Genomic DNA, 17,860 nt, shown 5'->3' with positions numbered 1-17,860 from the left:
TCGGGTAAAAATTCTTTTATGTAAATATTATAGTATAAATACAACATTTCAAAAGTTTCAAGTGTGATGTCGCTGTTCTTTCCACAATGTTACCTATTTCAAAAGAAATATGTTTGTGGTTTAACTGAATTGAATTGGCTCAATAGGGAAACAAAAAATATTCAGTTTTAACATTGTAATACTTTTCTCATAGTTTCTGCTTTTGGTCTTCCAAGTTGACTAAACCTTCATCATTTCTTGTATTTTCAACCTTAGAAGACACATCTTCAGCTCTGACAATACCCTGATGGTTTTCTTCCATAGTGCCCTCATCTGGAACATAATCCTCACCATCCAGGATAAATTCGCCATAATAAGCTGTGATGGTTTTCAGTTTTTTATTAAGAATGTTTTGCTCAATTTCTACCTTTCCTCCGATTCCAGCCAGCTTGGTCAGCTATAAAAATAGTGGTATTAGATTGCAAGCACACATTAAAATTTCAATACTGGAAGAATCTAAAATAATGAAAATATGTAGCAGGATCATTAGTGTCCTTCTTAGCTCCATGAAATTGCATTTACACATGTATATCGTTTGTATGTAAAAGTTCACATAACTTAAAAAGTTCATGCTGATCAATCATCATTTTATAGAAGAAATATACTTCACATAATATTGCATGGAAATTCTTTTAATTTAAAAAACTTACTAATATAAATATATTTGTGACTTTCAACATGTATCCCTAATTTTAGAACCAACAGAAAAATCCAACCTATTCTATAGTAGTCTTCTTAAGGTAAAGATTGAGTAAATGAATGATGCATAGAATGTACCATTTGATGTCTGTAAAGCTCACCTGTTCTAAACTTATCATTTTGGGTACAAAGTACACTATATTTCAGTGATATCTTACCTGTTCTACTTTGGTTTTCCAAGGTACAAAGTAACTATGCAGACATGATTTTCTTTTCAGTAGGAATTTCTATTTTTTTATCCAAAATTTTAGTATCAAAAGTTAAGATATTTGTCTGAACAGACAGGAAACATTGTTTTTCTGGGCCTTACTCCCTCGATTCCCATCTTTTTTTTTTCTCTGTTTCCTACATTTTTACCAGGAGCAAAACCATGTCTAACTATATTTCTGTGATATTTTACCTGTTCTACATTGGTGTTTCTAGGTACAAAGTACACTACGGTTCAGTGATATTTTACCTGTTCTACATTGGTTTCCGTAGGTACAAAGTACACTATATTTCTGTGATATTTTACTTGTTTTACATAGGTGTTCCTAGGTACAAAGTACACTATATTTCTGTGATATTTTACCTGTTCTACATTGGTTTCCGTAGGTACAAAGTACACTATATTTCTGTGATATTTTACTTGTTTTACATAGGTGTTCCTAGGTACAAAGTACACTATGTTTCTGTGATATTTTACCTGTTCTACATTGGTGTTCCTAGGAACAAAGTACACTATGTTGTCTGTGATATTCTTAGCCACCTCAAATATCTTTAATGTTTACAAGTTAAGGAGTTTACTTTACACAAGTACAAACTTTAAAACTTACCAATTGGAAAACATGAGGATGAAAAATAAAATAAATTACCTCCCTTTTACTTTTATCTTATTTGTTCGGTGGATAGAGTAACTCTATAAGCCTATCTCTACCCTGCAAATGGGGGAAATTTGTTTTTGTATCAGCCTACTTAGTTCTCTCCTTTAAAATGTAAGAGACACACCTATTACTCACATGTACATCTTCAGGGGTAAAGTTATACTTAGTGTGAAAATTTGATAGATTCATTATAAAAAAGCTGGAGCAGTTGAGCTTATATAAAATGAACTTTCATAACAACATTTAATGACTTTTACATTACTGTTTCAATCTAGTATGATTTTGTTAACCACTTAAATGTTGACTTGGTAAATCAACTTTGGGAGAGAAAGATAATGATCAAATCTTGAAAATGCTACATAACATTTCTACTCTGATCAGTAAGAAAAGTTTCAAGTGTCTTACATAAATTTGATGTACTGAAAAGTCAGAAATTTTTGTCAATTTTCTATTAATGCACAAAATGTAATCAGCAGCCGATCACATTAATAAAAACTCCCATTTGAATCGTCTTTTGTGTTTTATGATTTACCCTTCTTCCACAAAAGGTGTTACAAATTGATTGGGCACCCAAAGGTTTGTTTATACAATGATATCCAGTCCAGGAATTAGTGAAGCCAAATCACACACTTGTTCAACCTCACCAGGATAATTAGAATGATCTCATATGCATCTCTATTTACCGGATCTTAATAAAATAGCTAGCTCTTGAGGTCCTAATCAAGAAATTCTTTTTTTTATACATATTCAGATTTTAAATTGTGTTGAGGAAGTACCTTATGCTCGGTCAGTTGTTGTGCATTATTTAGCAGTTTACAATATCAATTTCTCATACCTTGAACAAAAATAGATTCAATAGAAATGAAACTTAAAACTCTTATGAATGCTGACTATTTTTTTGATAAGCATTATCACCCAAGTTGAGCCTCCAATACACTCCCTTGTTAAAACAATCTGCAATACATTACTATGTTCTTTAGTTTCAGGATCCTCATCAGCAGCATTAATTGTCATTAGCAGTTCATATCTACTCATTCATTATTAGATTCCCATTCAAGGTGAAGGTTTTCCAAATGTGAATTGTTCCAGATATACAAAATTGGAAAATTTGCATGAATTTACGACAAAGTAAAGGAATTTCATTTATTATAAAGATAGCTGTGCTTCATCAAATGCTCCTGTGTAGTAAATTTTGATAATTCACACTGTGAAATAAATTCTGTAATTTCACTCTCAGATATTCTCCTGCCAAAACGTCACAACTTTGATATCAATCTGCCAATCACAGAATTTAAAATTCATGTTGAAAATATCAATAAATTATGAAGAAAATCTATATAATAAATAGGATAATCAATTAGTTATAGTGAATAACCAAAATATGATCACTCGTGCCAAGAACACTTGAAGATTTAACTTGTGCGCTGAACAAAGTCCACACACTCAATAAATCTAAGCGCTCTTCTGCACTCCTGATAATATATTAGTTACTCACTCTTCCCATTGAATTATCCTATTATTAAATGCACTTGACTTAGTCATGATATATTTTTATCACCCAAGCAGCGAGTAGCAAATATAAAACCATGCATTTCTTCCCTGGTTACTTGAATAGCAAAATTAAATGAAAATTTCTTAATCTACAGTACATAAAGCAGTGTATGCAGGTTCTGGAATATACATCATAAAAAATTTTTTTATCAATCAAATTAACCACAGTATTATATTGGTTAAATTAAAAAAGGATATCCATCAATTTCTATCATGGTTTGCAGATCAAATATATCAGCACTGAGGTAGTCTGGTCCTCCCCATGGTGGACTAAGAAACACACCATCAGCCTTTAGTGTTGGTCCAATTTTCAAAAAGTCTCCTTGTACAAACTCTATACGGTCATCAACGCCATAGACTGCTGCATTGTTTCGAGCCATCTCTATTTTAACAGGATCAATGTCTACTGCTATCACTGTTCAAAACAAAACCGAGTTATTATAAGAATAGGAATTTGTAAAGGTGATACATTTATTTGTACAATAAGAAACATGTTTATTACAAGCCTCAGTTGAAGAAACAAAATATGTTTACTTTGTATTAAAATTCAAACTAAAATACAAATTTTGATACTGAGATCAAGCTCCTGCTGCTTTAAATAACTCATTTCTGAGAAGAATCCATACTATTGGACCTGAAATAATCCTACAATGGCACCACCAATTCATTTTGTAGGCAATTAAACAATCAACACCAGACTAATATATATTATTTTTACCATGGTTGCAAGTGAACGCAAACTGTATAGCATTGCCTCCTACTCCACAGAATGCATCAACAATGACATCACATCTACACCTATCAGCAATGTGTTCAGCTATCTTCTCCGGAGTCACAGAGAACCAACCCTCTACAATGATACAAAACCAAAACTGACAAAAATGTAGTTGTTTATATACATAAATATGATCTAATAAATAAGTGTACTAATTTGTCCTATAATGACAATTGACGTTTACAAAGCAATATCAACAATCATTGTTAAGCACGTTACACATTATGCTCAAGAAAATAGTAAAATCGATTATATATTCTTTTGTCAAGCACCAATCAAAATATCTGCATAAACATCAAACAAAAATTTACTAAGCTTAATAGTTTCAGAAACAGTAAATTCATGTACCTCTATCCATTTTAATTCCATCATCAAATTTAGAGAATAGTCTGTATCTCTGAGCCCAATATTTTCTAATCTCTGTATCATTTTGAATTTCCTCAGGAATGGGTACTTGTTTTCTCTTTCTATGCTTTCTTCTGTATTTTCTATTCTTTCTTAGAACAGTTTCTTGCTCTATTTCATCTTCAAAAGTCTCATTCCAAACATCTGAAGCACTATCACCCAAGAATCCATATAAGTTCAATTCTTCATTTATTTGTTCTTGCTCATAATCAACCATATTCTTATTATACGTTTTTGCTTTTGCTACATCATTGTCAGTTGCTAGACTGGTTTCATTTTTTGATTCAAATTTATGATGACTTTTACATGATCCTTCACACAAACTAGTTTTACATTTGAGACATTCATTTTCTCCAAGCAGAGTTTGGTTATTTACTGAACTCAAATCATGTGATGTCGAACATTTTAAATTATCCCCCTTTTCATGCATCACTAATTTTAAGACAGATTGTGATTGGCTAGCCTCTTTTACAGAATCTGATGAGTCATCAGAATTATCAATGTCTAGGTCATTCAGTTTATTAAAGTTATCTGAAAATTGAAAATCCAGCATCAGATCATGAGAGTATTGTAACTGCTCAAGATCTTCTGAAGCTGTTGATTCCATAAATGCTTTGGCCTTGTTTAATACTTTGCTTGCTTCAGCAGACAAAAGATTTCCATCACTGTCAAATCTTGTATGCGTGCTTTTCTTTCCTAGATTTACAAACTGAGTAGACTTCTTTGCATTTGGGTGCTTATACTTCACCTTTCCTGATTTAATTTTCACCTTCTTAGATGGTCTGGAATATCAGAGTTAGATTTCATTTAGCTAAAAGTTTTACTAGCAAATTTTTATAGCATATTTTGTGACTACGTCAATATGTATGCATACATATATGTAACTTTTAGTTGCTTTCCATCAGTAAGGACACCTGTAGGAATTACCTCACTGAACAGAGAGAAAACAAAATTTACAAACAGGAAACCTCAAGGTGTATGGAACTATTTCATAAAGATCCATATACTAAAGTCATTGTCAAGACAACAGAAAACTGCTTAATTTAGTCCCAGTTTGGATCATATCCCTCCCAATCAATCCACAAATTTGTTTTTTGGTATGGAATCTTACTGTGCCATTCTATAGAGATCAAAATACTCATACTCAAGTAATTGTCTGGAAACCATATGTCTACTGACAATGGCTCCACCATGCTAAAACACTATACAACCACAATTGCTTTGCATATGTATAAATATTGTTACTTTTTTACTGATTTAATTCTAAAAAGAGCATTAACTTCACATGAAGATTTTTTTTGTACATACATTTCATTATCATCAGCTAATGAAAATCCAAGATCTTTTAATCTTTCTTTGTATCCTTCATACTCTTCTTCAATCTCTTGTCTGAAATAGGAAGATCCTTCCAGTTATTTAATTAAGTAAAGGTTTTCCTTTCTTGCTATTTACTTAACAGGTTGGGGGCAAAAATCTCAAAAAACTATAGGGCCCTGTGCCATGTCCCGAAGATAAAATTGTTAAAGCTTCAAAAAGATCTTATTAGTTTTACATAATTTACTGTAAACAAATAAAAGTTAATGAATGCAAAAATGCAAAAAACAATGACAACAGGGTCAATTATAAATCAGTGAAATTTTATCTCGGTCATAAAAAAAATTAGCAACCACAAAAATTAATCAATTAACAGTAAGGGGATAAGTCAAAGCACAAATTAACAAAAAAATATTATTATTTGAACTGTAATGTAAAATTTGAATTAAGTTCAATTTCTTTTAGTATACATCTGTATAAATTATTAATAATAGGCCAGCACATATGAACAATATCATTAAAAAAGACTATCGTACATAATGAAAGATCAAGAATTTGAGTGCATCATAATTGCACAGGAAGTTTACATCACTAGTAATGGTACAATGTTTTGCATTACACAAGTTTGATTTGCTTATTTTGTTTGAAACTGATTGGTGAAACAGTACAAATTAGGCATGGGATTTTAAAGTCAGAATTGAGGACACAAGCTCACTTTTAAAAACCTCAAATAGCCTCAAATTGTTATAAAATCCAAGACACTTCGATAAAACAACGGCACAGTATTTTTAATATATGAACCTGTACTTACAAGGATTGTTTGCTTTTGTCACCTTTTGTTTCCAAAGACTGGTCATCTATCTCATGACTGAAATGGTAAAGGCTTTATTTTAAATCAACTTCTTTATGCAGATACTCTCATTTACATTATTCAATTATATAATCTTTATAGCTTGATCTCTTTCTTTTATGAGTCTCTTGACTTTTTACCTTTTTACTGTGAGTTGATCATGGGCATTTCAATTTACTTACAGCAACTGTATCACTTCACCATACATCCAAGTCATTTAGGGTATCATCTTTTTGTGCCAATGGGATAAAAAACTAAATTGTGCAAAATATAAATTGTTTCTGTGTAGTCCATTTCCACCAGAAAAAGACCATCTTTTGTGCTAATTACAAATAAGGAAATTAAATATCAAAAAGGTAAAAATCTAAAGTAAAACAGTCATAAAATAAAAAAAAACAAGTTAAAAATGAATAATTTAAAGTTAAGAAACATAAAAAAAACTTAATATTTAGAATTGTATCCGGAATAAAAACCAAACATAAATAATTTATTACAATTATTTATTTTTTTTTTAATTTTCATTTTAATTTTATTATTCTTGAAATAGATCTGAAATTTGTTATCCAAACCTGATCAGACAGTTCTGGATTAGTCCGGTAAGTATTAATTCAATTTCATAGCATTGACCAAAGTTCATGTATGATTGAAAAGTGTTCATCAAAGGTAAATACAATAAATCAAAATAAAATATGCATAGTGCTTGTAAAAAAATATTTTATATGTACCTTTTAAACGGATACAATTACCACACATCTAATGTAGCAATAATACAATATCAAATATAAATTTACCTGTATTCTGGTGAAAAGGATTATTGCTTTATTGGCTCAATTTAACTACCAAAATCTTGAAGTAAACTGGGGCAAGAAAAAGTTGTGGCGCAAAAGACCTCCTATTTGGTGCAATAGGGACACGCCTGTCATTTACTAGACAGAGGTGAAATTAAAGATGAAAATCAACTAATCCTGAGAAAAAGACATAATACAAATAAAAATGAACATAAAAAAACAGCGACAACCACTGGACTACAAGTTCCTGGCTTGGGACAGGCACATAAATTATGTGGTGGGTTTAACATATTTGTGAGTGCTCAACCCTCAAAGCAATGAATATTCTAAAAGAGCCATTAAACTTAACCAGCATACTAGAAAACATGGAATAGAGTACCTTAGTAAAGAACTGAATAATTCAATTGACCATACAGTTGTCTGTATGTTAACCAACAGTATTTATTGAAAGCATATGATAAAAAGTCTAAGTAAAACAAGGTCTTAGTGCAAATGCCAAGATAAAAAGTAATGGCAGCAAAAAGGATGAAATGTAATAGAGTTAATTGATATTTAATTTTTTAACAAAAGAGTCAATGTTAGAACCAATAAAAACATAAATCATGGCTTTAACTATAATATGGATAAGTTTGTTCAAATATTTATAATGACAAAAAAATTCTGTTTAAAATTAAGATCTTCATTAAATACATTTACATAAAAACTAGGATGTAAAATCCCATTTTTGATTGAGTTACAACAAGTACAGCCAAACTTCAGCATCAAATCTTAATATTTATGGGAGAATTATGGAACTAATTTTATGATAGTGGACACCTTGACTCAACAGTTTACCTGTAATAAAGAAATTTCATTCATTAAAGTCTAATATATCACTACAAACAAAGGCACATTGAACAAGTTGAGAAATATATACACTGTATGAAGGAGCCTAAGGAATATGTCGGTCAAGGAAGGGAAAATGAACAATTTGAAACAAAAAAATCATTATCATCAATATCATTAAGGTAGCAATAAGTATTTTGAAATTTGTCTATTCAATAAATAATGCTTGACAGGTCTCCTTTCAGAAGAATCTCACTTATGAGAGGTCTATCAGGAGTGTCTTACTTATGGGGTAGCTTAACTGGTCTTTAAACAGGAGGTCCTTACCTATGAGGTAATTTGGCAGGTTTCCTATTAGGAGGTGTTTACCTTATGAGGAGCTTGACAGGTCTCAAATCAGGAGTCTCTTACCTATGAGGTAGCTTGATAGGTCTCTCATCTGGAGGTTCATCACCATCACCATTAGCTCCTGCTGCTTCAAATGCTGATGGATTACTTCTCATATTATTCAAGATAGTTCCTAACAAATATAAAACTATAATTACAGCAAGCATAGCTCACAGAAAACACCCATAATACACTATTTAATCTATGTATGCATATACTTTCTAAAATTTCACAGTTTAAATATACACCCAGAACATATTTAAGCATGGTGATGAAAAAATAGAGATTTGGCTTCAATTGTGACAAACCTACTGATGTTACAAAACTCAAAAAGACTTAACAAGTTGACAATACAACCCACTTAAAATACATCATTAAAACCAACCTAAAGACAAATTTCTGGCAGTTGCTGATTTCTTTTTCCCTGCTTTTCTCTTCCCCTCACCACAACCATCACTGGGATCTCCTTCATTTGTTACATCTCTGCCTTCTTTGGATCCATTAAATTTATTATCACATATTACTCCTTGGGTACATTCTAAAGCGTTTTGCTCACAAATTTTATCTAAAGTATCCGTACTTGAACCTTGACTGTTGCTACTGTATTCATCATGATTTGTATCTTTACTGCAGTTACCAACTGAACTAATTGCATCAGATTGCACAGTAAACTTGTCTGACACTAGACATGACGCTGAATCACACTTGGAACAACTGTCATTCATCTGCTGTATATTTTCATTGCATTCATCTGTTAAAACACCAAAGGGTCAAGACACACTAGCGTCCACAGAAGAAAACTACATTTTTACAAAAAAATATTTCCAGTTTTTACAACAATAAATATGATTGACATATTTACGACCCGAAGGCTTAAAATAGAATTTGGGAAAACCTGTCTTTACCTGGATGAGCGTCTACACAAACTGATAATGTAAATATGAAAACACTTCTTTCATTCATACTTTATTTCACAAAATAATTATGACTGGCCATGACATGTTGACAAAATAACAGCTGTATTAGCAAAAAGAAACATATTTTATTATTTACCTGATTATCTCGTACTAATTTGTAAATAAAACACTGCCATTTCCGGTTCAAACAATCCAAAAACAAGGTAACATTTTACTTTCATACCTATCACCAGCAAAATTCTCTATGCAATAAACCAAAATGCACCTGCAAGGCCTATGCAAATAAGCAATTTTTTCCCTAATAGAATAATAGGAAATGGTTTTGTGCAAGAGAAAATTATGCTAATAACCGAAATATGCAATAAAGCGATATGCGATTAAGTGGAGGCGACTGTATTCTAACTGATGTAAGAATAAATTTAAATGAGATAAATATTAATTGTAAATTCTCTACAGACAAAGGTTTGGTAAATTAGTTACTTCTGATAAAAATGCTCTTTTGCATACTAACCTTTCTTAGTACATTGAAATTCACTTTTCTTATTACAATGTACATTTAGTTTAGTACAATTCCACATGGATTTAAAATGAGTATTTAATTTTTTAAGCTCGAAATCAGACTTTCATGTACAAAAAAATGTTTAGTTATTAAACATAACAATTGAATAGGTTCCTTACCTTGTATTTCTCTATTATCATCACTTGGTTCATTTGAGGATGAGCAGTTCTCATTCTCTTCAAACTCACCAGAAACAAAGGTAAGGTAAGTATTCCCCAAACTCTCCACCACATTTTGATACTGTGCTGACAAATTAATACATGTATCACCTTTTGCCTTTAACCTCTGGAATTCATCTTTAAATTGGCTATAATAATACCAGTAATTCTCCGTGTAGTGTTCATTCCACAAGTCTTGCCATTCAACTTCATCCTGGTATGTCTGCTCATCGTTCTCATCATCTGCTACAGACTGTTGATGCTGACCTGATGCTGATGAATAGCAATGCATCATCTGAACCATTTCAGCATTTTGATTGGCTAAATTGTTGTCTTCTGCTGTCTCTAAATTCAAACTATTAATATTATCTTCAGTCTCCCTCAAATTAGTCATTGTGTTCTCAATTGCACAATTATATGACATTTGAAAACCAGAATAACCACTTGTTTGTTCTTTCTGATCTTCTGTTGTACCATTTTTATATTCAACATTTTCAGTAAGTCTATTAGCTTCATCAGTTGGATTTTCAGAAGCATTAAAGTCTTCCTCATATTCATTTTCAACCTGTGTTTCTGCTTGTGTATTATCACTACCCTCATTATGACCTTCAGGAGATTTGACAATGACCATATCACCCTCTGCTGTGAGTTCTACTTCAGCAACACAAGGCATACCTCTATACTCATTAAAATCTACCTGTTCAGGGTATTTATTTACCCATCCTTCCCAAACCAAATATTCCCCATATTGTGCCCAGTAGCTTTCCCATGCTGTTTCAAAGTCAAGCTCTTTAAAAGGCTGTAAATCTCCAAGGTCACTTTGATCATTTTCTTCAATAAACACTTTCTGTCTCCTTTTCTTTTGCTTCTTCTTTTTATGACCATGGTTTCTCTTTTTCTTCTGAAAAAATAATGACGTGTCATTATTAAGATGCTCCAGAAACAATAAAAAGTATCACAACAGTCATCTGATTAAATGAGACATCAAAACTTTATTATCCTTATACTACAAAAGACATTATACAAGTTTTGCTTTTGTACGAATGATCAATATATTATTGCTGTCTTATGCAATGACTATGTTACTATGCAATATCATCGTAAAATTTCAAAATCAGACCAAAGATAAAAATAAAGATGACTTTATTTTACCTGGTCCAATACTGTACCACTTAAATACCAAAACTGTTGAAGATAAGTTTGCCTTAATATGAACTCTGAAAACAGAATTACAGAAGGAACACATCGAAATCTGAATCAATAAAATTGAAAAAAGAAAAAACAATGAACTTTTCTCCTTAATTACAAATGATAACACCTATATTCCTCATTTAGCACCTTATTATCAAAGGTGGTGGGGTGAAATCCTATTAAAACTGAATGATCCATCACAATATCCCTAGAAACAATCAGTTAAAATTTCAAAAAGTTTTACCCAAATTATCATATATAAACCAAAGTTAACAAATGCCAACATCACAGATGATGATGACTAGAACTGGGTGATACCATCATATGTCCACCAATTTTTTTTCGGTAGTACATTGTATGAAAAAGGAGTAAAAAAACAAAAGTGCTGCATGCTGCCAATGATGAAAATGGCTTATTCTTGAAAATAAATGTGGTCAAATTTGAAGAATAAAAATAGCAGTGAAGTATATGAACATCTTCACTTTGTAATATCGCAACTTATTGAAAATAAAAGTAATAAACTTCAGCTATTTTAAAATTAGATTTGTCTACAGTCTTGCTAATGGACAGCTAGACGGAAACAATTATCCTGTCCCTCTAACATTTCCTGGTAGGGAACAAAAATATAAACTTGCAATCTGACAGGAAAAATTCCAGACAAATTCCTCTGATGTACATATAAGGCTTTTTCTTGAATGACTTGTCACAGACATTTAATATTTTGTCTCATTTGATTGATGTGAAGTTAAAATGTTGAAAATGAATGAGTATAACTTGCTTTTATAAGATTCACACTCTATATGAATTACCCTGAATATGATGCTCATATAAGAGATTTTTTAAATAATTGTTTTTCAAAAAATATTGTGATGCCACTGCTCAACCAAATTTCGCAATCCTTTTTTGACAGTAATAAGATATAAAATCCAAAACATTAAAAAACAATACATGTCATTACATATTTTCTCTCCATACATGTATGCACTCATAATGGTATATGATGTTATAATAAGTCTGTATAACTGAATGTTTTAGAATGGGTCAAAAAATAAAATTGTACAAAAATCTTATCAAATGAACAAGTTTACTTCAAATATTTTCCGTTATTTTAGGCCAAAACAATTAAACTAGTTGAGATCTAGCTTCAAAATAACTGGTTTTTTTTATTAAACTGTAATTAACACACCAGTAAATTGAAATAGATAACAATGCACCAATACTTAGTTTTGGCAAGATAATGCAAATGTTTAGTACCTTTGAGTAGAACAGCTCAGTACTTGTGTTTCCTCCAAAGGAAGTAAAACCCATTGTTTTCATCAGCTCAATATCCTCTTCACACACAGTTTCATTTCCCTTATCAGAATCAATTTCTTCTTCATTTTCATCCTGTCTCTCCTTTTTGGTTTCATCCGTTATTTCATCTTCATCATCTTGTTCTTCAGTTACACTGTTTTCAAATTTTCCATACAATCCCTGCTTGTACAATTCATTATCACTGGAATGGCAAAAAAAAAACAACTTTTATTACAGAGAAAGACACTGATTTTGGTATTTGCATGGTACAATATATGAAACAAAGTTGATTTTTGAAATGCCATAATGTAGAACTGTAGCAAAATAAATACACATAAACTAAATACAGTAATGTATCATAGTTGCTTACATTTTAATTATTTCATATCTAGCCACATCAATGGTTGATTTGGCTAACAGATTTTTGTTTTTTCTTCCTCAGCAACTGAAAAAAATCTAAATTCCAAGACTTCATGAAAAATCATTTACAAGTATATTCATTTGTATTTTAGCCACATGTATTAACTTCTTAGATGTTCTTCTCAAGTCCATTGTTAAGTAGTAGCATGATCAAACTGTTGGATATCTTACTTTATAAAAGCCCGTGTACAGTAACAATTGATTGTAGAATCATCATCTTCCAGGCTTAACTGAAAGTCTGCTATGTGATTCCATCGATAACACATCTGAAATGAAGACACTGGTTTATTTCACCATAAATACGCAAGTTTCTGAGAATATTGATAAACTTGTCAAAAGTAACATAGGGTAAAAATACTGTTCTTTCTACTGTCAAAATTATCATCAAACAATCTCATTTTAGGTACTGTAATTTAATGACCCAAGTGAGTTGTTTTCTGCTTGCTAGTGGCACCAGTAGAAGTAATAATAGTGACTTAATAAGAGTGACCTACTATAATTTTTTACACAGACATTTTAGAATGATACTAAAAGATACTTCTTTCTAAATATTACTTGACATAGTTCTCCATTATAGAAGATTTATTTTAATCACACAATAAAATAATTTCAAATTACTATGAACAGAACTAAAATGCTAGAAAAGTCATTCTTAAACTGAGGCAACACAGAAGTAATGATGAGACAAAGGCTATTTAACTAGTAATTTCAGTCTCCTCCCTAGGGCATTATCTTGGGGAGGATATTTTTTTTTACAGAATCATATACATGTATTAGAACCATGGTACTATCATTGCTACTCTAATTTCCATGGTGCAATATAAAATTTCTTGGTAGAAGACTGTATTTTATGGTTATATTTATAGTACTGACTAGGATTCCTTGGAATATCTAACATAAAGTAATAATAACCAAAACAAGTACCGGTACTATCTTTAAAAAAGATAGCAGACGCAGTAAAGCTTTGTTCTTTTTACTAATAATTTTCTACATTAACACATGGCACACAATTTTCTATACCATTTTTTCGAATGCCACTAAGTTATCAGTACATTTGTATTTGGCAAATCAGGAAACAGAATTGTGATCAGGTGACTTGAGTTTCCATAGAAGAGTGTCTTTAAGGTCAAAGTGTACTAAGTGAAACTATACCAACTGCGTCAGGAAAAAGAGAGTTGCTTGAAAAATCAACATTTAGAGTCCAACCCAGGAATGACCTGTTATTTAATGTGCAAAACATAAAGCAACTATAACAACTCTATTTAAAGTTACTTGCTCTTTTTGTCACTCGCTGATTTCTTTTTAAAACTTTTATTATTTATTACATATCACTATAAACTCTTTTAAAAGTTTTGGCATGAAGAGAGCTAAGGAAAAAGTAATGATAAAAAATTTAACCAAGTTAAACAATAATTTTAGAATCGTTTCATTCAAATTCCAGACAGATTCTTTCACCTATTGCATCCAAGATTTTTCTTCAGTGTAAAGAGAAAGGTTAAATAGTTCTGTTGGTGCATCTTTTATGGCAAGTTAATTGTGTATGATGGGTTTTTCAATGGAAATCACTTGAAGTGTGTCATATTTAATGCACTTTCAAAACATACATACTGATGATTTTATGATCATAAGGAAAATAAGTAGCAGTAAATTAAATTGTTTTCTTTTTATTACGGCCATTGATTAGAACATACATCACATACACTGTACATGATGTATAAAATGCACTACATTATGAGTGATCATTTGAGTATAATTACCATTATACTTATTTGCAAGATAAAATTGTTTAACAAAAAAAAATTTTGATTTTCAAATTTGATTAATTTTCAAAATTTTTAGTATATGATTTCTATACTACAGGTTGATTACAATAAGACAGTACAGCTCAAAACAGAATTATTAATATGCTGTTTTCTTATGGATTAAAATAAGCTGGAACCTGTTTATTAGTCTACCAAAAACTCTAATTCATTTCTTATTGTCAACCTAGCCAGTGTTGTAAATTTATTATCCATGTTGTTTGTTCAGTTGTTTTAAAATGTTTTTAAATACATGTATACATAAAAGATCTTACTATACAATGTCTTGAATAATATGAGAAAGACTAAGTATGTATATAAGTGCAGAAAACTATCTTAATATACATGTAAGTGGGAAGGTTTTCATTATCAGACAATAACCCCTGGAAAAATGTCTATTGTGAAAATATTATTGTCCACAGGTAACAGCATAACATTTCAACTTGGCATTACTGTGTCTCATATATACAGCAGTAGATAGAATACATACACTGCCTGCTGTTGAGGGTGGCTTGTGTTATACTATATTGAATATGTACATGTAAGTTTGTGTTAGAAAAATTCTCTAAATGATCTAATGCATCGTTCCTTGATAGAAACAGGTAGAACAATATCACCCCTCTTTGCACAATTGTTGTGTATCTTCTTTGCATCATTTTTTTCCAATATTACTGATGACTTCTTCATTACCACTTTATTTCCCAGTTTTTGCAAATTAACATCTGATGTTTTTGTTTTGGCAGAAGTACAAAAAATGGACAATGGAATGGAAAGGATAAGAAAAATTTTTAATTCAAGCAGGTTGTATTCTTGATGGAAGTGTGTTATACTCAAATATATCACCTCCTTAACTTGCTGAGGAAGAACTGCCTTCAGAGGTTATTTTTTCTTTTGCTTGATCACTTCATTCTTGATCCAACACTACATTATTTCTAAATAACAGATTTTTTTAAGTAAGGACCCCTTCATTCAATAAATAATTTGTGTATAGCCTCATGATGTTAGTGAGGCATAAACCTCAGATGAAAAAAAATGCCTCAGCAAACATCACGATTATCTGGAGTATGGAGTATACCAGTATAATTCATCTATAGATATAAACTAATGAAAAATGTAGAAATTAATATGAAGCATTACTTTAACATTTATACCACTTCAAAACAGGAAAAATAAAACACTTTCAATGACATTCTTCCCGACCTAAGGTTTAAACTATGCAACATTTCCAAAATGGCAAATCCCCTAATCTGAGTTTCAAGGGATCAATGACGCTATCATAGTATCAAGTATCATTGTAAGTTGAACCGAATAATTCTCCTTACCCTCTGTAATGAAAATTTCAGAAGCACTACTCACCATAAAGATACACGAAATTCAGAACATGTAACAAATAGATGAATTATTATCGATAACGTTTAAAAATACGGGTAAAAATACATGCTTTTATGTACCAGGGGTTTTATAATGAAGGGGACTGAAACGGTTGTTTTTCAACTGCATTGCAACTATCTTGAAGGGACACTACATTGTATACGAAAGCTTATATTACAGACGTCCTGTTTTTTTTCCAAAGAAAGGTTGTCAGATAGATAGTTTTTTTATCATCATTTGTCATCGCTGTGAATTTTGAGGTAATTAACATGCACTTAGTATTTGGCGGGTACTTTGTATTCACCCCATGGTCTTTGCATAATCACTTTTGGAATTTGGCGCAAGAGATATTTTTTTTACCACCACCGTTGGTGATAAAAAAAACATTCTTCAGCATTGATTAGGAGTGTATTCATGAAATTCTCCACTTTAGTTCAGAAGTTTAATGTTAAAAATACCAATATAATATCAGTAAATCCCATTATATATGTCTCAAAAATCTAAAGGTTAAATCAGTCTGATAGCTTAGTCAAATCATAGATTATAATCGAGCAAAAATATATATTTAAGTAGCTGTCTTTGTAAGAATCATGCAAAATCTGAAAAATGTGATACATCCCAAAAAAGGCTACATATTTTTATTTTTGTAATTAAGTTGTTTGGGTCTATACTATGACATAAAATTAAAATGTAGTTATTCATTCAAATCTGCCTGATCTTAGGAGATCTTAATCAACATTGAAAATCCAATATATTCTGTTGTATGTGAGTGTCAATTAGGGTTATCTCCCTTAATTTTGAAATCTACAGTGTATTCTATACAATTTTTATCTCCTAAGAGCATGGGTTATATGAAAAACCGAATATTAATTTCTGTTTACTTTGGCATTTCAAACAAAATATAAAAAATAAAAATATGTAGGCTTTTCACCCATGAATCACATTTTGCATGATTCTTAGCTGCAGTACTTCTTAAAGAGCGGTGCGATTATTTGAGTTTATGTAGATTTGGCATTCCCACACCTATCACCAACCGTCTATACAGCTATCTTGGATTGAAATTTGATGATGATTGGGGGTTTTTACGGTCTTGACTATCCTTACGGATGTCGCACAACCGCCCCTTACGGGGATTCTGTTAGTAATGCCGATTAGTAGTAGAAGGTAGCGGAGCCTAGCCTTCGGGATACCTGACCGAAGAACTCAGTCAGAGTATGTCCTACTAGCGGCTGGGCTGCTGTGTTGACGCTCTGGCCTACTCAAAGACTCCACGTGGGTCCGAGAGCGTTTCCCCACTCTAACTGTTTGGGAATACGTCAACGTGTAGAGTGACGAAATTTGATTCTTTACTTTCGTTTATATTTCTGTCAAATCCTATATGCATGCATTTTAACATGTTAATACACACATGATGTACACATGTACTCAATATATTAACTGAAATTTAAAAGACCATAATATCTGTTGAGCGTCCTTTGACCTTAAAAATTACCCTTGAAATGTACAATTAATTTATTAATGTTTGTGGGCGTTTCGCGTTCCTAAAAAAGTAAGCGCAAACCACTTCTCCGTGCATATGCGAAAGAATCGTTTTGGTACAGCTGACTCAAATTAAAGGAATTTCAAGTTTTAGGTTATCCGTCTGTATATTTGTAA

The 17,860-nt window shown here is 31.3% G+C and overlaps 1 protein-coding gene across 2 annotated transcripts; it reads right to left on the bottom strand.

The window, feature by feature from the left end:
- Nucleotides 1-16,314, bottom strand: LOC148628481 (uncharacterized). 2 transcript variants are annotated; one of them, XM_088588257.1, is made up of 13 exons: nucleotides 16,190-16,314; nucleotides 13,206-13,300; nucleotides 12,576-12,816; nucleotides 10,092-11,031; nucleotides 8,882-9,247; nucleotides 8,521-8,629; nucleotides 6,458-6,514; nucleotides 5,641-5,721; nucleotides 4,276-5,114; nucleotides 3,871-4,002; nucleotides 3,351-3,567; nucleotides 1,424-1,502; nucleotides 1-436 (listed from the first exon to the last, which is right to left on the bottom strand). In XM_088588257.1, the coding sequence occupies exons 1-13, from the start codon at nucleotides 16,190-16,192 to the stop codon at nucleotides 188-190; spliced, it is 3,408 nt and encodes a 1,135-aa protein (XP_088444383.1). In that variant the 5' UTR covers nucleotides 16,193-16,314; the 3' UTR covers nucleotides 1-187. The 2 variants fall into 2 exon arrangements, with proteins under 2 accessions (XP_088444383.1, XP_088444392.1); XM_088588266.1 differs by having other exon boundaries at nucleotides 10,161-11,031.
- Between the last annotated feature and the right edge of the window lie 1,546 nt (nucleotides 16,315-17,860).

The sequence above is a fragment of the Perna viridis genome, chromosome 1, assembly GCF_037379345.1.
Source record: "Perna viridis isolate PV_CMFRI_1.1 ecotype Kerala chromosome 1, ASM3737934v1, whole genome shotgun sequence".
NCBI classification, from domain to species: Eukaryota; Metazoa; Mollusca; class Bivalvia; order Mytilida; family Mytilidae; genus Perna; species Perna viridis.
This window is presented reverse-complemented; position numbering and strand designations above follow the sequence as displayed.